The sequence below is a fragment of the Xenia sp. Carnegie-2017 genome, unplaced genomic scaffold, assembly GCF_021976095.1.
Source record: "Xenia sp. Carnegie-2017 unplaced genomic scaffold, XeniaSp_v1 HiC_scaffold_23, whole genome shotgun sequence".
Lineage (NCBI taxonomy): Eukaryota > Metazoa > Cnidaria > Anthozoa > Malacalcyonacea > Xeniidae > Xenia > Xenia sp. Carnegie-2017.
The window spans coordinates 6,640,179-6,667,559 of NW_025813486.1; the positions used below are offsets into that span (position 1 = coordinate 6,640,179).

Sequence of the window (27,381 nt, forward strand, 5' to 3'; positions counted from 1 at the left end):
TTTGATAGCAATCCCGGTTAGTGTACGCAAACGGGGCCTTAGTCATTATTATAATTTCAGAAACACCATTTACTTTTATAAAAGAGTTTATACTGTTTGAAGGGCGAAGTGTACATTTGGCAGTGAAATCAAACGTATTTATATGAAAGTCATACGTCTTTAACCAAAGTAATTGAGAATAAAATTTAAATAATGAGATACTATATCATTCAATAATGTAAGCTAGATGCACATCATCATTGATTTCTAATTTGTTTTCCTGCCTATAAACTTTTCATTGATGTGGTTCGCTTTCATTAAAAACTAAAAAAGTTCTTAAGTTCTCGGTTGTTTTTCTATTCGTCATTTGACCTGACGGGGATTTCAGAAAGAACTCCTTAGGATCATCGACTTTATACAATGGATTGTTTTAGTGTTGGTGGCAATCGATTTATCTAGCTGTCAAGGAAAGCCAACATTTAAATAATGATGTACGTCAAAATGTATTTGTCTTTTCCAATCTGAGGAAATTATAATTTACAACGGTATCTACAAATTCTTCATGGACGCTTGCCTTTTCACAAACTGTTTTTACTGTTTAAAAACTGTTTATTTTCGATGTTGTTTCTTTTCACTAAAATTTAAAAAGTTCTTGAGTTCTGGATTGTTTTTCAGTTCTTCATCGGACCTCACCGCAGCGTGCACCCTAACAGGGAGAGTGGGAAATGTTTTGAGAAAATACGACTTGTGATCACCAATCTTATGAAATGGTTTTGGTTGTGGTAGAGGTCGTCGTTCATCGTACCAATGTTCGCCAGTATTTCGAATAAGTCTCAAGCACTCTGTCCTTGAAGATCCATAACTAAAAATCTCTCCAGTCCTCACGTTCGTTCTAAAATAATCATATACATCTTCATCCATTTGGCATCTCCAATCTAACGTTTCGCTATTCAGATGTTGAACGACAATTGACTTGGAATCATTTGTCTTAATCTGTTGAAGATTTCCAACTTTACATAATAAATCAAATTTCTCGTCATCCGACATAAGAAATGGGTGTTTTAACGCCTCGGTAGCTGATGGTCTGTCTTCTGGTTGTCGATTCAACATCCACGACAGAAAGTCTTTTAATGTTTCATCCTTGATTTTGTCCAAGCCAACAGGTTTCCCATCCAACATGTTCATCAGTCTCTCGGGCTTATTTCCAAAAGGCTGTTTCCCTTTTGTTGCAACATAATAAGCTACCATTCCTGCATTCTAAAAAGATTAACAATGTAATGTCACAACTTGACTGTATATATGCATGAAGTAAAAATGGTTATATTCGTATACTGTTATAATAATGTAGTATATTGCTTGTAAAACCCTCTCCCCCTCAGGTACCTTAGGTTTCTAGAACACCGCAGACGGCGGGCTCAACACACGTGCACTTATTATATTTTAAGTGTTAAACGGACCACTATTAAATAGTTCACAAATCAAGAACCGTATTGCAACATACACTTACATATACATCAGATTGTTTCTTGTACCGTCCTTTATCAACAGAATCTTCATCTTCACAATATGATTCAGGTGCAATCCAATACTCCGTTCCTGTGTTAGGCTTGCTTTCATATGTCGTACAATCATTATTCAATATTTGACTAATGCCAAAGTCAGCTATCAGAAAGTTGTCTTGTGAGTCTCGGAGAACATTGGTAGGCTTTAAGTCCCGATGAATAATAGGATTTTCGCCACTATGAAGATCAGCTAATCCATTTAAAATTTGTCTAATAATTTTGGGAAGAGCGTTTTGAAGATCACTTAGAGAAGAAGATTTCACATAACTCTCCAACGATTCTTCACATAAGTCTAATATTAAATAGACATACTCCGTTCCAGTATCTTCTTCTAAGAAGGAATAATTCACAACATATTTCGATTTCTTTGCGTTGAATTGATTTAAAATTTCTTTTTCTTTCTGTGCAAGCTTCATGCAGTTGTCTCGACGTATTCGTTTCACTGCTTTGCCGTAACCATCCTTTCTCAGTCCAAGAAAAACACGGGTCTCGTTATTTCCTTTACCGATGCAAAACACGTCCGAAAAAATCACACGAACATCATTCACTTGTTCAACCTCCACACTGGAATCGCGTGCTCGTTTAAGCAGATTTGAAAACATTTCTTTATGCTTCTTTGATTCATCATTGTACTTCCACTCTTGCAACTTTGATTCTAAAAAAATTCGATAAAAGAATTAAATTCATGCATGGGTAAAAGAAACGCATATTAATACCGCATATTTTGAAAATCCTTATCAACAACTACTTATGATAGACATATCATAAATTTCTTAATTATGCAATGAAATCTGGTAACGTTGAGGTAAGCTTATACCAAAAAATTATTTACAAAAAGTTTTTTTACAAATATTTTGTTGATTTTCGTCGAAGAATAACCTTATATTTTTCGAACATATTAAGTTAAAATTTTCAGAGCATGTTTTTTGAACTCGTCTTTTAGAGGCTGATTGCATGATCCGGTAGCCGAGATTCAGCAAAGCTTTAAATGACTTTGGCAAATGGAAATGATTCAACACTCATCAACAGATAAATCTTCTCGAGCATTTTCATAATATTTTGATTTAACTAATTTAATAATTACGCAAAACATTTAAAATGAAAACAACCAAATTGGCCTAATTAGAAAATGTTAACGAGAACGACTTGTGGCGCTTAACAAACGTAAAATGATTTCGAGGCATTGAAAGGGGTAAGCTTAAAAATTACAACTGTTTGCTAAAGGCCACAAGTCTTTCCTGTTGAAATTCTAAAACTAGGCCAAACTGGTTGTTTCAATTTTAAATTTTTTGCTCTGTTAAATCAAAATGTTGTGAAATTCCTCAAGAAAATTTATCTCATGGTAAATACCGACTTGTTTCCATTTGCCAAAATCATTTAACGCCTCGCTGAATTCCAGTTAGTGAAGTCAGGATCATTTAAACACCGTCTTACCGGATGAACTTTCTTATGTTTTCTGCTAAACTTTTAATGTTGAAATGCAATCAAATCCTTAAATATTATTCTCTCAAACGTTGTTTTGATATCTAATACGTACTATTCCTCTTATACACCTTGGTAAAATGACGCTTGTTATCTTTATCCTTGTAAACTAAAGCTCTACCTCGTGTTTTTTCTCATTCTCGTGCAGCATTGCTGGTATCATTTCCCCCTTGCTAAACTGAATATGATTATTTGCAGTATTTAACTATTTTATCCAACATATGATGATTTATTTGTAAGAAACAATTTGTCTGTCATAAGTCAGAGTTATCAAGGAAAATTCCGTTTTAACGAAATTTTTACCCAAGGAGAAAAGATATCTCATGCCATATCAAAGAAATCGTGCCGTTTTTTAACACCACGATAAAAGTAAGCCATTCAAATTCTTGCCATATTTTTTAGTTCATTTCACTTTTACAAGAATTTGGCATTCACAAGATATCATTCGACCACAACTGAAGATATAAATAGCTCCCTCCCCATATATAAGTTATAATTTCGGCCCTCTATATAGTGGTCCGTGCTACAATATCTGAGAAAATATGTTACAGTCATTGAATTCTGTAAGCAATATTTCAGCAGCAGCGTAATTAAACACCCCTCCCCCACCGCACTTAAAGTTGTAGTTTTGGCCCTCTATACAGTGGTCAGTGCTACAGTATTTGAGCAAACATGATACAGCCATTGAGTTCTGTGAGCGATTATTCATCAGCAGCGTTATTCTTGCTCAATCGGGAGGCTTAAGTCGTAAGTGGCTTGGTCTGACTCACGTGCACTTTTTAATGGAGGTCATCAAGCCAGTTGACAATCATCAATTAAGACACAGTTTGAATCATAAATGAGATTTTTGGACTCATTTGCTCTTCTAATATAGTCCAAATAATTACATTTATTTATTTTGAGATCAGTGGGAGTAATTTATTGAAATCAATGAATAAAGTCGTTGTTTTTATGTTTTCCGATTAGTAACGTTATTTGCTTATCTATTTAGGGAAACTTTCTAGTAGAAAAAACTGATACATGAACTTTTATGCTCTATGCAACTTTCAAAATGCACTTCTAAGAAAAAAGTATTCAAAATTTAATTCTAAGCTAGAAAATGATCTTTGTGCACTTTTGAATGATGTTCACACTGAAGAGGTAATCTCCAGTATACTTAGTAAGGAGAGAGCTCAAAAAACTTGTACTTTTCTGTAAATTTAGAATTTAGAAAATCGTTTAATATATGTGCAATTTAATGCAACATTTGTCATAATGAAAATTGTAAATCGCCTTCTTTTTATTGTGGAATTTCGAGAATTCACATCGTTAAATTGGCTCATTTTCCATATGATTTTGAGGTCTTTTACTTACAATGAACAGGAATTCTTATTTATTGAAGTATATTGAGCAAGTCGATTTGATGGTGGCCTTTCCTTGCATAATTTTCAATGTTATTAGCTAGGTAATGTATGCATGGTGGTGCAAACGTGAAGTATGACAGTATATCCAAAGGATAGTTTGTTGAGGAGTTTTTATGATTAAACAAGCAGAATACAAATAAACGTTACTTTGAAAAAAATAGATTGCGTGATGTCATTATCACCTCAAGTCTCATCTTAATTTCAACTGACTATAATGTGCTTCAAGTACAAATTGTGAAGTGACAAGATTTTACTGTCATGATTAAAACAGATGAAACCATCCGCAAATGTTACCATTCAGTGTTGCTTAGACATGTAATGAAAAAAACTCATATATTTCATAACATTTGTTAATGTAAAAGGTTGATTGAAGACTGTATTTGAAGAAAATTACTTGGTGATGTTTATTCAATTGTTTCAATACTTTCGATGCAGTTAGCTAGGAGCAAAAAAACATAATTTCCATCTGGAAAAACATTATACTCCGACTAATCTCCTGTACCCTAATAAAGAAACTAGTAATTATTGTAATCAAACACGAGCACTTTTAAAACAGATGGTCTAACCTGAACACTTCTAAAATGCAGGGTCTGATCTGTATGGTGTAAATTATGTCAAGATTTTTAACTTACTGATAATAAGCTTCAAGTACAAATTGTGAAGTGACAAGACTTTACTATCATGATTAAAACAGATTAAATCAGCCGCAAATGTTACCATTCATTGTTGCTTAGACATGTGATGAAAAAATACATATATGTTATAACATTTGTTAATTAAAGACTGCATTTGAAGTAAATTTTTATTAGAACTTGGCCTTGGTGATGTTTTTTTAAATGTTTCAGAACTTTCGAAAGCTGTAAGCCAGGAGAAAAAAACATAAATTACTATCTGGAAAAAAGTTATACTCCGACTAATCTCCTGTACTCTAACAAAAAAAAATAGTAATTACAGTAATCAAACACGAGCACTTTTAAAACAGATGGTCTAACCTGAACACTTCTAAAATGCAGGGTCTGATCTGTATGGTGTAAATTATGTCAAGATTTTTTTTAAAAGGTTTTAGGGTATTTATTATAACCCTTTTTCTTCAATGGAACTAATGAAATGTAGTCAATTTGAGCACTTTATAAAAAGAGTTGCACCACTTTCGTGCTACGCAGTGTTTATTGAGATTTACAAAGACTTGTCAAGTTGTGCTGAGCACTAACGTCTGGTACACAGTACATTTAAATTATTTGTCGTTCACAAAAGGAAAATTTAAGTCATTGACACAGTATTGAACATGCGTAATAAACGAACGTTTGGAGTCCAAAAGTGTAACACTGTATATGTACATCATGCATATTATTAAATAATATAAATCTTCATAAAAACACATAAATACCATTCAAATGACTTGAATTGTGATACAATACAAGACAAATATGCTTAGGTTATGCAATATACATAAAATAAAATAAAATTGAAAGGCATACCTTGTTTTGTATTTTCAACACCAGGAGAATTTACGACATCATTAGCATTAGCATCATCACCACTTGTGATATCTACGAACAATATTTTAAAAAGCGTTATCCACACAAGCTGTGTATTTCTATTTTGAAAACAGGTGAGAAATGAATTTACAGCTAGCGCTCGAATAAAATAACACAAATAAATTGCAAAGTTTTGGATAGTACAATTGGACTTATAATTGGATAGTACCTTACAATTGGAAATACTGAGGGGGCAGTATATATTTTCACGTAATGAACCAGCTTTTATCAGGCGTAATTTTACAAATAAATGTAGATAAACAAACTTTATGAATTACGAATACCAAAGAGTATTTTGGTAAAACACAAGACAATAGACACTCTGTATATTGTAAACATTATTTATCTAGATTAAATATTGTTTACTATATACGGAGTGTCTATTGTCTTGTGTTTTACAAAAACTTCATGAAGCAAACAGCAAATGTTTTGTAAAACGAAAATAAAAACAAAACAAAAAAACATGATATGAACGTTAGCCAAAAAAGAACACTCGAAAAGTGAGTTGTATTATCTAGGCAACACAATTTCAAACTATATATTTTCTGCTGGCAAAAACTAGAGAAGTGAAAGACAGTCTTTGCAAAACAGCAAGAATAGAAAAAGAAAAGAAAGCTTAGTTTTAGGTCAAATAATACCATATAGCTAATAGACTTTTTATTAATCTCGCCTGCTCGGTCTTTATTGAGAAATGTCGGACCTCTGTTTTTAGCACAAACCTCGCCCAAAGGGTCTCATTCAGTACAAATAAATTCAGTCCGATATTTCTCCGTAAAGACCTCACACTCGGTTATTAAGGGCGTTGTAATGAATTCAGATAATGAAAAGTTTTAACAAACTGTTGTCGCCAATCTCTGTTGAGTATCTTAGTAAATATAAGAAAAAGTTGTTAAAGTCCGTTGTTGATGACTGTCTGTTTTGACGACACGGAAACTATTACAACTTTATGCAATTTTATGCAGCCAGTCAAAGAACGAAAATTGTAAGCAGACACAGACATTAACTGATTTTTAGCGTTGTTGTTTAATTACTGATAGATTTAAAAGAAAAGTCTGGAATTATTTTAATCATACATTATCGTCATACACAGTATATATATACATTCAAAAGTTTCCTAAAGAATATGCAAGCACCCAAAAGCCTAGAAAATCGACGAATTTTATTTCCTTAGCAGAGCAAATGAATGGTTGCTTAATTAATGCTTTATATTAAGCAACTTGATAAAACTAGATCTCAGCAAACAAATACATTATAGGTCTAATTGTAACTTGCCATAAAATTTCTACTTTCACTCCTGTAAATTAATATCTGTGAAATGTAAAAATGACATATTTTCTTGCTGTAAAAAGTAATACACTAAAAATGGCATAAGCATGCTGAAATATGTCTGTTTTAAAATCATCCTAATTTATTTCCAATGTTTGTCACTTTTTCAGTCCATGATTTTTTTAATTAGGTAATTTTCACAGAGCTGGGTTTGTGAAATAAAAATTTTTCTAAGATGTCAAAGACTCAAAGTGTGTTTAAATTTTGATACGTATATATTATAAGATGATATTTAAATGTATGCTTTAATTCTATGAGTCACTTTGAAATAGACACCAGGTATATGGAATATTATTATCTCTAAGTTGGTGCAATGTTGTCCATGAATAAGCTACGGATCTCACATAGGTGGAGTTAGACACAAAAAAACATGAATTAAATTTGAGTTTAATATTATTGCCTTTGCCATTAATGTACCTATTGATTTGACGGATGCAAGACTTTGTGCCAGTATATTTTCACTTAAGAGCTGATTCTCTAGTTCAGTAAAGTCTGTATTTTGAGTATGGTTAATAGTTACGACATTTTCAGCAACTCTGTGACAATCGGGAGCTTTAGCAAAGACTACGAGTACGACTACGAGTACGAATTACGTCATTTTGGCTCGAAAACATTGATGCGACAACAACAACACGTAGCCGTCACAATCTGAGCGTGACGTTTTGTAAAAAATTCGTAGTCGCGACCACAATGTCTTTTTAAGCAAAGAAAGTAGGTATATTTTTTCATTGTGTAAGAAATTAGTTTACAGTACTATTTTCGACCATCCAAGCTTTCCTTTAGAACCTTTTTTGCGCGCAGATGTACATTTAAAACAAAAATATGACCTGCAAAACTTCCATGTATGTCGTACGCAAAGTGAATGGTAAACAAACAATAAAATAGTATAAATATATCGTACATAAAACTTAAAATAGTGAAGATTTTTCACTCTAAAGAGTCCTATATTCTCGCAAAATCAGTGTTACCCATTCATTAATATTATTATTGACAAATAGAGCCGTAGCTGCTTCGCAAACATCGGTGTTTTCACAATGAAAAGCTCGTTCTGTTGTTTACAGTTAAAACAAAATTTTTAAAACGCGGCAACGACAACAAACTTTCTCATGCCATTCCCTTACACGGTCAAACCTAGTACTCGTTGTCGTATCGTACTCTTGCTAAAGCTCTCTAATTACAAGTTACAACAACACCTGTTGTCGAGACATCAATGCAGAAAGCTTCATCGTCAAGAGTTACACATTTTCAAGCTTATTTTAATGATGGAAGTGTTCAACATTTAGTACAAGATTGGCAGAATACATTTCATAACTATTTATATTCATTATGGCTGTCAGCGTTAACAAACTTCCTTGATGAACTTTATGACAAAATTGCGTCCTCCAAAGATTTAATAACCAATATTGATAGTTTTCTTTTTAATACTTTTGCCAAATTTTGCGGTTTTTCGACACAAAATTTAACAGTATTGATGCTTCATGCTGGCATTTGTTTATAGTAATATAATAAACTAGCGAGGTGGGAACATCTTGTGACGTCACGATCCATTTGTAAAAATTCGCATCCGGCGGCGAACTTTAGCGTTAAAATTAAACAACTTATACAAAACCAAAAATGCTCAAACACCAAAATATTTTTCATTTGGCGAAAGAAAGATGGGGTGAAATTTGGCCGGAATTGAACTTTAACAAAATATCATTATCGCAAATGAGCCACCAACATTATGTTGTATATAATACCTATAAACTTACCAAAATATTTTGATGACAAAGAAACATGAGCATGACTTGGAACTGGAAATTTACTCTGAGCTTTTTGAGACTCATATTTTTCAGTTTCTTCGTACATCGTACGAAATTTTCTCAAAGACGCATAAACATGAGTATGGTCCTTACCTGGCACATTCAATTTTCGAACTTCTACAGATTTTTCAAAAAACTTTGTAGCTTTGTCGTGTTTTCCTGTTTTATCATAAAGCAAACCGAGATTATTTAAAGATGCAGCGACATCAATATGATTTGGACCTAACGATTGTTCTTGAATTTTCAGAGCTTTTTCGTGAAACTCTATAGCTTTGTCGTAATTTCCAGTTTTATCATACATCACACCAAGATTGTTTAAAGACGCAGCGACATCAACATGATTTGGACCTAGCGATTGTTTTCGAATTTCCAGAGCCTTTTCAAGATGATTTTTAGCTTCGCTATACTTCCCAGTGTCATGGTATAAAAGACCGAGGACACTAAAATACCAAGCTTTGTCATTACTAGATTCTTCTGATTTAAATTTATCCAATAGTTCAAGAGCAAGATCGTATTTTCCAAAATGTCTTAATCTGTCAACAAAATATTGGAAAACTTGTAAAGCATTCATGTTGATTTTTGTCTTGTTGGTCCTTAACAATTGAAGAAAATTTTCAAGATGTGGTATCAATTTGCTTTCGTCGTCTCTCTCTTTAAACATGTAAAGTGCTAAAACTATTTGGTCAACGTTTGATTGAAGAGAAGGCAAATTGCAACTTTGTTCTATTTTGCATTCTTTATTTAAGTGTTCATATTGATAAACATTAATTGCTTTGTGAACAATGCGATGTAGACTAATGTCATTATTTTCTGAATGCAAGAACAGTGAGCAGTCCTTTAAACAAAGACATACATCTTCCTTTGAGTGCTTGGGATCAATTAATTGAACATAAAAAACAATAATGTCTCGTGGTATAGGATAAAACGATATAACAGAGAAAAAGTTAATAACAATTGCCAGTAATAAGGATTCTTCAGCATTTTGTCTGACAGCTAAAAGGGAAGCTTGTAACATACTTCTAGGATATACTGAGTTAAATTTAACAAAAGTGGCGTCCATGTTTTCATCTTCTTCTGAAGATATTTTCTTTAAATATTGACTCCAAGAAAATGAATTGTTTGCTTTGTTTACACGACTGACATAATGACCAGCAGCAGCCAAAGCCAGCGGTTGACGATCTAATGCGTGCGATACTTCTTTCAACAATTGATCATCATCATATTCATTTTTAGTGTAATGCTTCAACAGTTGAAAACATTCCCTATCATTCATTCCATTTCTGATAGAAATATGTTTGTAAAACTCATCGTCTTGAGGTACGGCATCTGTGTTCTGGATGGTTACTATGATTTGTCCATTTATCCACATGGGATCACCAACTTGGGGAAGTAACGAAGAAATTTTGCTGAGCTGTACCACATTGCCTACAATGATCAACCAATTTTGCCAGAATTTTAATCGTGTAGATACTAACGATCGCAAATTCTTCACTTTGTTTGTGATAGAACTGTTTTCATCTTCAAATTTTTTAATCATATACTTGTCACAGTTTAAACCGTATCCAAGTTCGGAGTAAGTTTTAAAAAGAGATTCCTCATTTTTTCCATCAAGAGTCATTACAAATGAAGTTTTATTGTTCCAATCACACGATATTTTTTCACAAACCTGTCTTGCAAGTTGAGATTTACCACTGCCAGGATTACCAGAGATGTAGAAATATGTCAGCTCATTATTGTTATCATTCCTTAATTTTCGAAGATCTTTTATAATTTTGTCTCGTAATTCAGTGCGTTCAATGAGAAAATGATTAGGTCTTGAAGGAAGAACTTGGAATGAATTAAAACTGTTACGATGATTTTTTATTTCATTGATTCCATCGAGGGAAAATTTCAAATCTTGAAATGATTTTTCAATGATATTGACTATTTTATCAAAATCATCATCTGAGCATTTGCTTTCATACCAATGTGCGTATTTGTTTCTTTCATCACGAAGTGCATGAACAGCATCCTTTGCTTTTGTGTCAAGATGGTTTCCAATTGAATTTGAAAAAAGTATAGCATCAAATAATATTGTGCAGTCCCAATTACTGGTGTCTCCATCCTGATATTTTTGTCGAGTATTTCGGTCTATTTTTCTTCCTGATTCCAAATTGTAAAATTTGTTACCACTGTTGTTTGTATTATCCCATTCTCCATAAGTTGATTTGTAACGAGAGTTCCATTCTTTGATGAAAAATTGAGCAAGTTCCGTTTGTACCACATTAATTACTCTTCTGATGTAATATAGATTTCTGTTTTCTCTTGATTCCATCTACAAAAGCAAAATTTTTGAGAATGAAAAAATAAAACCAACTGCTTCTGCATCGTAAACAAGAATGAAATAATAATGAAAACATTTTAGCACTCTTCATAGGCAATATGACAAACAAAACATGTACATAAGTTTTTATTTCTACTTATTTTAATTGTGATTGAAATCTTGAAACGAAAGTTTTCATTATTGGCGTGCAAGACTTATTTGCAAAATCGTGTTTGGATGAATTTCTAGCAGTTTTTGTTTCTGACGGATTTCTTATTGCTGACGATTCCATCTGTACAAAAATTCAACATGATATATCAACATGATTAAAATCAAGAAATTCCAAAAATTCAGTACAACCCTTATCAGTTTCTATTGAAGTCTCAATTTACATGATGACAAAATCAATCTTATTTGTTAATTGATTTAACCTCACCAAAAACGTACTAAAATTACAAAAAAAACCTGAAAACTAATAATGACAGAGAGAATGTATGCTAGAGCTTTTACCAACTGCAGTATACTGTCAAACAACCTTTGGAAAAATTAAAAAAAACATGATATTTTACGTTAAAATTTACATTACAAAACAGACATAAGAATTTATATTTCAATAATTTTCATAGTCATTTGTGAATGTCGTGCATCTTCATCTAAGAATATGTTATAATGTTATAGCTAATGGCCTTTTTTTAAATTTACTAAGGTTTATGTTTATTTAATTTCATACGCAGTCTAACGCATTTATTCAAACTTGATTTTATAAATATATTTGTTTTACAACATGTTGTAACACACGATCTTGTTTTTCTTTGGCTATATACGAGAATTGATTGGCAATGTCAAAATTCTTTATCAATTTTAAGACCATCAACCACTATTTTGAATAAATTTTAATAGGAAATGAGATTTTTTAATCTATGTTGAAAAATAACGCGTTTTGAGGGGATCATTTACGTAAACTCGAATGTTGAATATTGCCTTTTGGTCGAGCGTGACTTTTTTAGAACGTGTACCTATAAATACGATAAAAGTTTTCAGATGTAATTTTTCTGAGCTTTTACAAAGGACTTTTAGTTCGCAAAATACTACAGAGTAGAATGTTCGTAATTTATAACCTATCTCTATGGTACGCACCGACTGAAAAGAAAACTAAGAGAAAGCAGACTCTAACAGTTTCGATAAGGGAGAAAATGAAAATTGTTTTTGCTGATTGTGTGCTGTTGCGAACAGCATTGGCTATGTATAAAAAAGCATCATTTTGCGACGTTTTCGAGAATCATAAAAAATAAAATTACTTTTTTCGTATTTGCAAGTGTTAAACACTATGGACAAGGATGTTAACAAGGAAGTTATATTCTGAAAGACAAGAAGAGAGGTTGTGAAACGTCATAATGAGGATAAAATTCAGAAAAAAGGAGACAAATATTGTCTTTTATTTGTTTAAAAATAAGCCGGCATTCAGAGGACATAATAAATCAAGCTCTAGCTTAAATAAGGACAACTATAATGAGCTTCTAAAGTCATTTTGAAATTTATGTTTTGTCTTTGTCTTGAAAGCCAGAAGTGACGTATGATACGGCTGATGCACAGTTTTTGTTTTCACTGATGTATCACGTGATGTCCGGAATTGTTTGATTGCCTAACTGTATTGATGAAGTTATAAAAATATTCACTATCAGATTGATAAGGAAATCAGAGAATTTCAGTTTTTTAACTACTTAATACGACGAAACTTTGCATAAATAAACCTTAGCATCAAAAAAAGACATTTGCAAAGCCACAAAGATTATCTAAAGATTGCATTTAAAATCTGGAACTATAAGATTTAAAAGAAATATTTGATACGGTACCTAACTTTGAGGTTTTAGCAATGAAGATATTTTTTCTCTCAGTGGTCTGTTGTTTTTTTTTTGCCACTAGGAGGTGTGATTACAATCTCAAGTTAACCTCGACTTTGAACTCACTATTTTACTTCACAGTAACTGAGTAAAAACTTCTATGCAACTTCCTAATCCCAAACACTGACTCCAGCATTTAGAATGTATCAAATTTTACGATCCCTTTGCCTCTTTTATTTGATATATCTGCAGACGGCGTTGAATAGATTGTTATGTAAAGCGAAGATATGGTTTTATGATTTTTATTGTTTTTTTTTCATAAGTTTGATTATAATTTGGAACAAATTGATCAATAGAAATAAGTATAAATTTTACTAAAATATACCGTTTTTAAGATATTTTGGAAGTATGACCATAAAGTATGTCAAATTATGTAGAGTGTGACTGTGTCATATTATAGATTATAAGATATAACGGATATTAAATTCATGTAAAATAGTATAGTCATGTTAAGAGAACACTTCCTCACCGCAATGCGTCATTGCGGTAGGATGTAGGGAGAAATGGAATGGCGAAGTTGCGCGTCATATGTAAACGCTCAAAAACCACTTTCGAATAATTATACATAAATATAGCTTGCAAGCGTTGGTTCAGGAGTTCGGAAAAGTTGACGTTATTGGTGTATGAACTGGTCATACAAATTTGATGAATTAGAGTCGTATTGCAGAAGGCAATAAATTTTGAAAACGCAGTTCTAGGATTGACGGTTGTCCGTAATCTTAACGAGATCAAATTTAATCATTCCGTGTCGCGAAGAACCAACGCTTGGAACGTAAAATCGTGTAAAACACAGTTAATATCTTATTGAAGTGTTAAAATTATATATTCAAAATACAGTCCCATCGTTAGTTTGAAGTTTTAGAACAGTGAACCAGCACTTCGCGCAGATTGTGCGAAACGTGGTCCTTCAAGCCGGATATAGTAGCAGTATTCAGAAGAACACAGAAATAGGATAAAGAGTTGTTCACGATGTCAGAGCTGACAAGAAAGCGACAGTCGAGGAGTGGTCACAAATCTTACGCCACAAAAATTGTGAACAAGGTGAGAAGTATGGTAAACGATAATGCGCCGTTAACGAAAGTGGAACTGGAAAAAATGCGGCTTGTACTCGTACAGAAATTAGGTAAAATTTCGAATTTGGACGATGAGATTCAGAGCTTGTTTAGAAAATGACGAAGATATTGCGGCAGATATTGCGGCAGATATTGACGGCTCAGCGGAATACAGCTGTGAAGTTTTGCGGGCGTTGGCCGAAATCAACGAAGCGCTGAACACGATAGAGACAAACAAGAGAAATGAGGAACTCGCCAACACATCGGCAAGTACGGTATCCAGTGGAGCACGCTGTAGAGTAAAGCTGCCTAAACTGGAGGTGAAAAAGTTCTCGGGCAAGATACAAGATTGGCGTGAATTCTGATATTCTTTTGAAAGTTCAATTCACAACAACGACGGATTGTCTGAGGTCGACAAATTCACCTATCTGAGGGGACTGGTGGAGGAGCCAGCCAAGTCAGCAATTTCGGGATTTGCTCTGACTTCGATCAACTATGCAGAAGCCCTGAAAGTGTTAGAACGGAGATACGGGAACAAAGTGATGGTGCAAAGGGCACATGTAAATGATATGATGAACCTAAAGCCCGTGTACAACGAGAATGATATGACGAGGCTGCGCAAGTTCTTTGACGCAGTGGAAACGAACTATTGAGGACTCGAGGTGCTCGGTGTAAAGGAGGAGACGTATTGCGAGATAGTCGTGCCCAATCTTCAAACAAAAATACCAGACTCACTAAAACTGGCGATTACCAGGGGAAGAGACTACTTAGTGTGGGCATGAAAGATTCTGTTGACGCGTTGCAAGTGGAAGTAGAGCTGTGGGAATGCCACAAATTAGCAGTTGGGGAGAAGGACGAAGATCAACGAAGAAGACGACGGGAACCAGGAACAGCTAGCGGATTGTTTGCCAGCTGCACCAACCGATTGCTTTGTGCTTTCTGCTGTGGGGAGCACAAACACGAAGAGTGCAAGAAGATAACAGGACGGACAGAACGTATGCAACTTCTTCGTAAGTTTAAAAGATGTTTTGTTTGTCTAAAGAAAGGTCATTTAGCAAAAGATTGTCGTGCACGTACTAAATGTAATGTATGTGGGGAGGGTCATCATGTGTCTATATGTGACAAAGGAAAGAAGGATGAAAAACAGAGTGGTAGCGCAGAGAAAACACAGCAGGCAAATGTGAGTAACGTGCATGTGAGTACTAAGACTAGGGTAGCCTTGCAGACTGCGCAAGGAATTCTTGTAGATCAGAATAGGAAGAGAGTGCGAGTGCTTTTTGACTCGGGAAGTCAGAAGTCTTTCGTGACAAACAGGGCAAAACAAGATGTGAAGCTTAATATAGCAAGGCGGGAATGGCTAGAGGTCAACACCTTTGGTGGTGGAACAAATGAAGGTAAGATGACGTAGTTCGTCATTTGCGAGGTCGCATCAGTTAGGGGTAATTGCAAAATTCTTTTAGAGGCATTAGTAGTTCCACGTATTTGTACAGTAAAAAATGAGCATATTGAGGTGGCTAAGGAGCAGTATTCTCATTTGAAAAATTTGTTTTTGTCAGATGTAAGTTTGAAGCTGGAGATGTTGGAAAGGGATGTTTTAATAGGAGCAGATAAGGAGCAGGTAAGAGGCGCAAAGGTCAGGCTTGTTAAGAACGGTAAAGTCATTCACTTCAATCGTTCCGTCCAAAAGCTCTTTCCTACCGAGTTAAAGCACGACGAAAGGGATTGTGAGCAAAAAGAGAATGAAAAAGAACTGAGAGGAAAGGAGGCAGAACATGAGGGTAGACGCAAGAGAGCCGCTGCTCTTGATTCTGTATGGAAGACAGAGTATGCTTGATTAGTGGGACTAATCAAGGTGGGGAGTGTGTTGTAAGTTGTCACGTTAAATTATGTGGAGTGTGACTGTGTCTTATTATAGATTATAAGATAAAATTGATATTAAATTCATGTAAAATAGTATAGTCTTGTTAAGAGAACACTTCCTCACCACAATGCGTCATTGCGGTAAGATGTAGGGAGAAACGGGATGGCGAAGTTGAGCGTCATATGTAAACGCTCAAAAACCACTTTCGAATAATTATAAATAAATATAGCTTGCAAGCGTTGGTTTAGGGGCTCGGAAAAGTTGACGTTATTGGTGTATGAACTGGTCATACAAATTTGATGATTTAAAGTCGTATTGCAGAAGGCAATAAACTTCGAAAACGCAGTTCTAGGATTGACGGTTGTCCGTAATCTTAACGAGATCAAATTTAATCATTCCGTTTTGCAAAAAACCAACGCTTGGAACGTAAAATCGTGCACAACACTGTAAATATCCTATTGAAGTGTAAAAATTATATATTCAAAATACAGTTAGTGTGAAGTTTTAGAAAAGTGAACGAGCACTTCGCACAGATTATGGGAAACCACCTTTGGGATGCCAGACAAATGCGCTAATGACGGCGGACCCGAATTCCCCGCCGTCAAAACACGGCAGTTCCTCAAACAATGGGGAGTACACAACTGCCTCGCCTCCGTTGCATTCCCACACTCAAATTGCCGCGCCGAGGTTGCCGTTAAAACCGTGAAACGCCTCATCACGAACAATACCGGCCCCACTGGTAGCCTCAATACAAACGCCTTACAAATTGCTGTTCTACAATATCGTAATACGCCCGATACCGATACGAAATTATTACCGGCACAAAGCGTCTTCGGTAGACCCATTAAGGATTGCATACCAATTTTCCCAGGCCGTTATAGGCAACACGCAACCTGGAGCGAAACACTCGCTGCTCGAGAGGAGGCTTTACGAAACCGCCGCATGAGAGCGGCGGAACTTTGGTGAGAACACACAAGAAGATTACCACCTCTTTCCATTGGACATCACGTAAGAATACAGAACCAAACAAGACTGGAATGGGACAAGACTGGAACAGTAATCGAAGTCCTTTAACACGATCAATACCGCGTCAAAGTCGACGGGTCCTACAGAATTACACTAGGAAACAGAAAATTTCTCCGGCAATTCACACCTGTACAAGAGCGGCCACCCAAATGTACTATTGATACGGACCTGCTGCTGATACCAAAAGTCTCAATGGAGAACCTTACTCCCAACAAATTGACACCAGCCAATAGAACACCAACATCGTCTTTACCACGTCTAGGACCGACGACACAGACTGATACCCCAGAGCCAGCACCATTACCGAACATAGATACCACCGATAGAACTTACCAAACCCAACCAAGATACCTGAGGATGCCAGAGAACCCACACCAGCGACCACAAAGCCTAGCAAGAAAGCACCACTAGCTCTACGCTGATTACTCAATTTCAACATAAAAGGGCTGTTAGAAAATTGAGAGGATGAACAAATATCAAAGATCAACTTTATATTACGCTTTCCTATACTAGAAAAGACTTAGTGGGGGGTAGAGGCTATTCAGATTGTCAAATCCACCAGCAGACGACTGATACGAGCACGGATTAACGACTGTCACAGACGAATCAACTATTACATCAAACAACAAGAACAAAGACTGAACAAACTGAAGGAACTCATACCAACGACAGTAAGTGATACTTTACTTTCTACCATACAAACTATTGCAGAGAAACGAGCAAACAAGACAGAGACACAACACCAAATCAAACAACAACAAAAACTTGAACGTTTAAAACAAACTAAAACACGTGCAAGACATAAACATGACGATAACTGGGTGAGGAATATTTCTTCCCGCCCATTAGACGAAACTGAAACGCGACTACTATCTTACGGACTAAAACATTCCATAACACCTAGACAAATCCCGACTGAGACGATAGTATTAAGTGTCGAGGCTGTCCTAGCGTATCAAAGAGACTTGTCAGAGACAACAAAGACGAGATCAGAAACAGGATAGCCTCCACTTTACAATCGTCCCTCTATACGTGACAACAACTTGACAAAAGACGAACAGCAAGCACTCAAACGACTAAAACACGACAACAACATCGTCATTTTACCAGCAGACAAAGGACGCGTGACTGTGGTCATGGACAGGAATGATTACTTTAACAAAATGGACGCACTTGTTTAAGACAGACAAACGTACGAACAACTCAAACGAGACCCAACACCATCACTAGTACGCAAACTTAACAGCAAGATCTTCTCTATGAGAAAATCTAACATTATATCTGAACGTATTTACTATCGACTCAGATGTTCAGTACCACGACCACCCAGACTATACGGAGTACCGAAACTTCACAAACCACAAATACCCATGCGACCAATTGTATCATTCTGTGGTTCGCCTACTTACGAACTTTCAAAGTACTTGACTAACATACTGCAACCACTCACAAACAAATCAAAACACAAGCTACAATCCACAAACTTTCATTAAAAACTGTGCACTATACAAATACCAGACAACTATATACTAGTGTCTTTTGATGTGAAATCACTGTTCACCAGTATTCCATTAATCTGGCACTTACTTGTACAAAACCCTCATTACAAACACCACGGACGTACTGCCATTACCGACAGAAGACATTATGGAGTTATAGAGCTCTGCCTCACCTCGACTTACTTCCAATACAAAGGAACACACTACAAACAATTACATGGGACAGCAATGGGCTCGCCCGTTTCTGTTGTAGTTGCTGAAATTGTAATGCAATCTATAGAGGAACGGGCACTCATGACTTAGAAACATGCACTACCTTTTTGGTTTCGCTACGTAGATGACACAATCACAGCACTACATGCAGACGAGATTGATGACTTCCATACTCACATCAACAAACAGAACAGCCACATACAATTTACCAAAGATGTCGAAGAAAACGGAACTCTTCCTTTCCTTGACTGTTTGGTAAAACATGACAATCAAAAACTAGGAACAACAGTTTATCGCAAGCCAACACATACTGACCGACTACTACACCAATCATCTTACAACCCTACATCACACAAAGCCACCACAATCAGAACATTAACAAGACGTGCACAAATCATATGTGATTCACCGGACGCTCTACAAAACGAAAACAACTATCTCAAACGTGTTTTGACAAAACAACTATAACTCTGACTTTATCAAACGCAACACTTACAAACCCAACGAACCCAACGAAACGAACAACTCAGTGACAACAGCAACGATACCTTACATCAAAGGTACGTCTGAGACTATCTCGCGTATCTTACGACCATACAACATACGTGTCTCCACATAAACCAATCACAACATTACGACAAGTACTAACGAACATAAAGGACAAAGAACAACCCAACGAACGACAAGGTGCAGTTTGCAAAATAAACTGCTCCGACTGCCACCTCCTATATCGGGGAAACTGGCAGGAACTTAAACATAAGACTTACTGAGCACAAACGAGCTACTAAGAAACAAGACAAAACTAATCACATTGCCGAACATCACCGAATCAGAAAGCACAACATTGACTGGGACTCGGCAAAATGCATCACTTACAGTACTGACTATAGACAACGGCTTACATTAGAAAGTTGGTATACCAACTTGGAACAAACCCCCCTGAACAGATCACAGCAATTACCGGCACCTTATTCACGATGGTCAACCATTCCATTCACAATTCACAATTCAACACATACATTACACTAAATCACACCTAAATCACCACACTAATGACATCACATTTATGCACATTTCCTGTACACACAATACAATGACGTAAGAACCAGACAATAAATACGGCTAACCTGACGTTTCAAACGTCGCATTTTACACGCGCCGAATCAAATTTGAGTTTTAGTCGACTAAAATAGTTTTATGCGTAGTTTGATTCAGACGTCGAATTTAATAGTCGCATTTATTATAGTTATGCTTCCACTTTTTCATAGTTTATTCATTTTCTTGTACTAATTTCCTAAAATGGCGAACAGAAAAATGTTGAGTTTATGCATTTCAAATATGATTCGTGTTAATAGGAAAAAGACGAATATTGATGCATGTTACAGCAAATAAACTATTAGAAACGAGACGGCAGCTTCTGCAAATTTCCCATGTTTTTCTACCGTTAATTGGTCAAAAAAAAGCCTTCATACGTAGCCCTCCTTATCGATCATGTCGAAGACAAGATAGAAATTCCGGCTGGTGGAAGAAAGTTTGGAGTATTTATTCTGATTCAAAAAAACATTTCGTGTATCTCGAGGAAAATTTCCTTGTACATATAAATTTTTTGCACTTTAAACAAGTGTATTTTGTTAAACTTGTGCACGAAATACAAGGGCCATTACCATCACTCGCCGCCGCCATGTTTTTACAACTTTGCGCATGGCATTTAGCATGGAAATAATTGATTTTTGCATAGAAATATCTTAAAATAAATTATGCATTAAATTCGGCTCATGTAAAATGCGACGTTTGAATCAAAATCGAATTTCCGTCGAATATTCGACTAACTCAGTCGAATATGCGACTAAAGTCGCATTAAATTAAAATCCGTCGAATTTAATTGATTCAAACGTCGCATTTTACATGCACATAATTCTCGCATTTGATTCGGCGCATGTAAAATGCGACGTTTGAACCGGGCCTTACTCCTCATTTGACTCTGAAGATGACTACCGCTAAGGTTGTCGAAACGTCAGTCAACAACATCAAAAACAGTCCTTCTCAGGACTTTATTAACCTGGACGATCATCATTTACAAACATATAACGATACTCCCGGGTTCAAACCATTTACTTCATAGAAATGTTTGGCGGATAACGTTTACAAACAAGGATTTTCGAATATTTAAGACCTTATACTTATCTCAAATATCTGTCATGCATAAATAAAGTTATTTAAATCAATGTGACATCAAAATTATTTCGATACCTGTGAAATATCGGCGTTTGTGTTCATTTGAAAATCGCTTGTGAAAGAATCGAATTTGCCTAATAGTTGTCAAGGCAAGATAATGCACAGCTCGCTTTCCATGTTTAGAGGCAGTTATGATCTAGAATATGTTTCAATGCGTAAAATTGTGGTAAGTACCTTTATCATTTTTTATAATCTAGAGATTGTCATATGTTACTTTAGCCGTGACTTTATGAGTCCAGGTATATTGGTGTAGGAACAAACAAATTTACTAAGCTTAGTTTATTCTTAGTTTTAATTTCTATTTTTATTTTATAAAGATAATGTTATCACTACACCTTGCTATAGCATTTGGATATGGTATTCATCAGTACGTATGTTTGTTATTGTCATAACATGCAGGGGCGGATCTAGGGTATGTCAAATCATTTACGCGACTGATGTTTATTGTTATCAAAAATAACAAATTTAATGATTACAATTTTTTGTGATCATTGAATTCCCGATGTAAAATCGTATGACTTTAATTGTCAAAATTCTGTTTTATATCTGAAATCTTACGTAAATATCACGTTTTACCATATCTGGAATTATATTGACTGACTGACTGATGAGCGGTGATGATTAATATTTTTTAACATGAGGTTATGTGATTATGTGATTTACAAAATGTTTTTGATTAAGAATCACGTAGCCTTAAACCTTAAAATAGTTGTAGTTTCTATTCCAAATCACAGCAGTTTTTAAACAGTGATATAATTTTACAAAGAGGTAATTGAATGTTTATTCATAACAATGCATGGTTGCTTTATAATACTAGTAAGTATCGTTTGTCCAATTATTGCATTCAAGACAATATGTAGTTTACAACCCACTTTCTTATCTCTTAGATTGGTTTATTAACTTAGCCTATTTCTTTAGTAAGCTTGTAATGTCAGTTTAATTATTTATATTTAGTTGCTTAGAGCATTTTCCATTTGCTGTTGTTGGCAAGTAAACTATAATGTTATACTTAAAATTTTAGCGTTATGTATAAATTAGGTATGATAAATGCATGTAAAGAAGAGAATTAGTTAAAAATGGTTGAGGAGACATATAAGTTACCATGACCTGTGAATGAGAATCATCATTTTTTTATTGAAACATTTTGCTAAATGTTGTGATCACCAGCACTTAGAGGGAATGGGTTGTAACATTAGGATATGTTTAAATCAATCAAGAATGAATAAAGTGACAGTTACATTTTATATTTATTTTAGTTCATATAATGAAACATGACCGGGCGCAATACAGAAAAAACTGGACTGCTGCTAATAAAGCTTTAAGATTCAGTGATGCAATGCCTAATGATGATGGCTGTAGTAATCTGTTCAACAATGATAACGAACCATTGCCAGTCCTAAACAAAGTTCTTTCTCTTCAAAAGTTGGTCTTAATGATTGTGATATTGGGGGAAATGACCGTGCTGTTTCTGGTGAAGTTGAAATTTTAGATGTTTCTTTTTGCCATGGAAAAGCTGATTGTTTGGTCCATGTGAATGCAGACATTGGGGAAAGGCATTTTTCTGATTCTTCTGATTTTGAAAATGATAGTTTAAATGTTTCTTTTCAAAATGGGTTAGTTGATTGGGTGAATGAGTATTCAATTAACAATTTGATGCGAGTTTTATTTGAATTTTCTTGTTAGCATGTTGTAAAATTATATATTTTTAAGATATTACGTAGGTTATACATAAGTTATTCTATTATTTTCTTATCTATCCTGTAGGCTTCCAAAGATCAGTTCTCACCAAACTGGAAACATCAATTAATAAGCAAGAAGAAGCGTTGTCAATATTTCGAGCTCTGTTAAGCGCTAAGAAAGGTGTAGACGAGCACGAAATTTTGGAAGATGTTGTACCTAATCCCTTAGATTCGGTTTAAGAACTTCAGGAGCTATCCTCTAGTCTTGATGAAAAAAAAGTCGAGAAGAAAGTTTGTAAGTTTTGGAAAGTTAACCACCCATACGTGGTCAGTAATATTTATTGGCACTGCCTATATTTTATGCATGACTCTTTCAAGTGTTACGTAAAAAAAATGTGCAAAGGAAGGCATAGCCTTTCCCCTTTATCGGGTTGGAAACGTGAAAATGATAGTTTTATTTGCAATTGCGTAACATAATATTGACTTTTTTTCTACCATTGGTGTTTGAAGCTTGAAAACATGCACGTTTGTCAAGTCTGAAACGTAATTTTAATGATTCTCGTGATGTTAGGGGGTCAGATTATCTAATTAAACTACATGAATCTAGCATCGTGTTTTTCGTGAGAGCATTGTCGTTTTCTGATTGATTTAAATACGTTACGATACTTCAAACGGCTCTTAGGAGTGTGTCGTTTTATTTGTACTGAAAAATTTTAACGAAGATACTGCTCTTTCTAAAAGCTCTCACCATTCACTTTGGATGGTTTTGTTTTGCAATTCGAGATGAAAATGGTTATATAGATATATGTCTAAATTGAACTTTTCCATATAATTTATCTTTTACTCTCTTTATTAGCTGCAGTTTTTGGTAGCACTGTGCAAGCGCAAACACCTGTGCAAACGGTGTTTGAAGAATTATGACAAAGCTGGGAACAAATAATCTATGGTCCCAATATAGTTTAAAAGGCAGAAAATTAAAGCGACCATTTCAGCACCTTGCCCTCTGCAAAGTTATAACAAGTAAGCAAAATTAGACGATAATGTTTGCTGCAGCAGTACCATGTTTTGTCTCTTTTTTCTCGTTCATGAATTGGAAAAACAGCCATTTATGTTGCTCCTTGTCATAAGGAATATTGTTGCAAGTTTTAAAAGCTAATACATTAAACTGTTTTGCATATGTCACTATAATGAATTGTTGTTTATCATTCAGCTTACGAAAAAGGTTTAGTGTTTTATCTATGCAATTTATTTAAAGCATGTCTTTTCTATTTCGTTTCACTTGTTAGACGCCTGCCTCAAAGCTCATAAAGGATGCAACAAGGCCAACGTTGAAGAGCAAATTGCCGAATTTTTAAAATATGCTCCAGGCAAGCAAGGTGGTTCCAGATTTAAGGTAACATGTCATTATCATCATAGATTGCTGGGTAAAGTATATAGATGCCATTTTTCCTTTGTTTGATATTCTCAACTTAGACAGGGAGAATTTAACTTATTTTACTTCGTAATCTCATAGTTAACATATTTGTATTTTCTTGTCTGTGTAAGTTGAGAAAAATACTCAATAACATTATTGGCATGTGCACTTAAAGAAAGTGAGCATGTGTCTTTCATTGTCCTTCAATTATAAGTAAAGCAAAATGGAATGGACACATATACATAATGCGTACCTTTAAAAACGTTCATTTTAGTGCAGGTATTAGATTTGTGCAAGTTTTAAATTTTGTTAACTCAAACTACATGATTAGATTTATAATATACAATTTCCTTAGAGTGATATTAAACAATTATTGAATGAAATAGTATATGAATTAAGACTTATGAAGGCCAAGGTTTGTTCAGTCTACAAACGCTTAGGAATAGATAGAGCACATTGATGCCTTGATATTTCTTTATATTACGTGAAAACCCAATTCAATAATTGTTTTATTATTTACATAAAAAAGCAAGTGTTAGTTAAATGTGAAAAAGGTGCCGTAACGATTAAAGTTTTGTTCACTTGTTTTGCTTCTCGTGCGTATGAGATGACGTAGCGCGAGATAAGTTCTTTTGTCCGACGTACGTAAGCAGACGATTCAGTTTTCCATTTAAATGGCATCTTTTACAGACAAATTTGTCATTGTTGTTGTAGGTGGTAAGACATATAATAAAAATGATGTATAGACTACCATTTTCTAATAATCATATATGTTATTTTCTTGCAGGTGCGAAATTGCAACTTATTGGAATCGGCTTAATTAGCATTTTTGTAAATATGTATGTTAAAACACACGCAGCAAAACAGATGAATTAAAAGTTGATTATACGGAAATTAAACTTTAGTTCGTATCATTGGAAAGGCTGTTTTATGATTTCACAAATAATGCATCATTTATAGTATGTTGTATGAACGCCGGGGAAACGTTGTATGAACGTTGTATCAACGTTGTATAAACGTCGGGTTTAGGTTGAAAATACGTTGCATCCCAACGTTTATCCTAACGTCGCCACCACGTTTCTACGATTTTACAAAATCATGTTGTCTCAACGTTGGTCCTCGACGTTGAGTGAACGTTCGACGAACGTTGGTAAAACGTTGAGACAACGTGATTTTGCTAGCTGGGTAAGCACTTCAGGAAAAATTTTTTTGTTTATGGAAGTTGGAGGTACGTACATCAACGCCATATTTCCGAGGGTCTCCATTTCAGTACTTTTTCGTAGGCCATGTTGATCGTTATGGTAATTTTACTCAAAAACAGTTGAAATTCCTTAATTCATTTAAATGAAGTGCATAAATAGAAACTCTTGTACCGGTTAGCAATTAACTTGTTGTATATCATCAGATTTTCTACTCTTCATACTCAATTCATAACTATATCTGATGTGACTACAAATCTTACATAATTATTCTTAATTATACCTATGTATAATAAGGCTGTATTCAGAAATTAACTTTTAACTAACTCGTATATTTACAATACGCGAAAGTGAGGCAAATGTATAGGTTTGTCAGCACTTTCGCTATCATGGAATGATGGAAATTTTCAAATGAGTAAAATAGAAGAGTTGCTGTACACAAATAATACAAAGCATTTGTGGATATGCACACGAAAGTTCTCTAGAATGGAAAAGCAAGGATGTCTCAACACTAAAAACATGGGGTGTTTACATAGGTGCGTATAAAGTATAGCAGCTCAAAAAATTGGAAAACGTATGCAACAGTTGTTAGCAAAAAATATCAAAATTTTTGACCTGCACGTGACCTGATACCTGCCTACATGGGATTTTTCCTTTGAAATAGGTAAGCAAAGTACGTGTACATGTATCATGTTAGCCTGTCAAAGGTTTTGGATTGTGTAACAATTATTTAGTTTGTTTCAATAACATTTCATTTTTCCCCGTTGATTATCAGACGATCGCAACTAATACAAGGTAAATCTTACAAGAAAAAGTCTTTGAAAGAACACATTTCATATTTTTGAAAACAAGCGAAATACTGCATCCAAACTACGTATTGGTTAACACATTCGAGCGACGTTATAATGGGAGCAAGCAATATCAAAATAAGAAATTAATTAATGTTTGATATTTCTGACAGGGCGGATTTATATCTATAGGCTACAAAAATACCATACTACAAATCATACTTTATATTATTGTTAAAAAATCACCAAAAATTACCACGAACATGACTATTGAATAGCGACAATATACATAGCGACAAATAATTAATGTTTGATATTTCTGACAGGGCGGATTTATATCTATAGGCTACAAAAATACCATACTACAAATCATACTTTATATTATTGTTAAAAATTCACCAAAAATTACCACGAACATGACTATTGAATAGCGACAATATACATCCAAACAACGTCACAGAAATTTTGTTTCTCCATAAACATACAACTTGAATTGTGAGGGAACAACGCTCAATTAAAATCCCGTCGCTTACGCAAACGTTACATGACTATTATTACAAAATTTTGAATACTTACGTCAATATTTAGGAGTACAAATAGCCGTTCTTGCATACAGCTTGAAGTTGCCGTGTTAAGCTCGACTCTTTACAAACGAACAAATAATTGGGGGAAACCCTAACGCTTTAAGGGGAGTCACGAATAAAATGGCGCGTGATTCAATTTCAATTAATATATAATAACACAAGTCTACTCAAAAGTAGAAAGCCTTATACGCTACAGTCACGGGCTTGTGACCGGTATAGGAGAGTTAAAAGGTGAAAGGTTTATCATAGATTAATCAACTGAATATTCCTGCTCATTTTTGCTTGGAAGCATGTTGAACAGTTCATATGAGCAAAGCTCGAATTCCATATTAAATATCAGTAACATAATCCGGTGTTAATGTTAGACAATACATCATTGACCTTCAGTGAAAGCATCCCGCTTTCCACAGGAAAAGAATGAATCTAATATCGATGTTAATATATATTATTTCCTAAACATTGCATACCATAGAAGCCCATGCTAAATCCCATATAAACGTTAAATTAAGCAAATTCTATCTCGCCACTGTTTTACG

The 27,381-nt window shown here is 34.7% G+C and overlaps 2 protein-coding genes across 2 annotated transcripts in view; one reads left to right on the plus strand and one right to left on the minus strand.

Annotated features, from left to right (window-relative positions):
* The window catches only part of LOC124449691, a 112,604-nt gene extending 89,600 nt beyond the window's left edge, over positions 1 to 23,004 (plus strand). The window contains exon 9 of the transcript XR_006949490.1: positions 22,946 to 23,004. The gene's annotated coding sequence lies outside the window, so the exon portion shown is untranslated. The remainder of the gene's footprint in view (positions 1 to 22,945) is intronic.
* On the minus strand, positions 1 to 26,902 carry LOC124449659. The gene is made up of 5 exons (XM_047000601.1): positions 26,838 to 26,902; positions 9,186 to 11,406; positions 5,905 to 5,976; positions 1,487 to 2,196; positions 1 to 1,236 (listed from the first exon to the last, which is right to left on the minus strand). Exons 1-5 carry the CDS (start codon positions 26,871 to 26,873, stop codon positions 589 to 591), a joined length of 3,687 nt encoding a protein of 1,228 aa, XP_046856557.1. The 5' UTR covers positions 26,874 to 26,902; the 3' UTR covers positions 1 to 588.
* Between the last annotated feature and the right edge of the window lie 479 nt (positions 26,903 to 27,381).

Coding starts and splice junctions, on each gene's coding strand:
- LOC124449659 (XM_047000601.1), bottom strand. CDS start 26,873: ATGCAAGAACGGCTATTTGTACTCCTAAATATTGAC. Junction 2,197..5,904: donor TGTTGAAAATACAAAACAAG/GTATGCCTTTCA, acceptor GAATTTTTTTAG/AATCAAAGTTGCAAGAGTGG. Junction 1,237..1,486: donor AGAAACAATCTGATGTATAT/GTAAGTGTATGT, acceptor TAATCTTTTTAG/AATGCAGGAATGGTAGCTTA.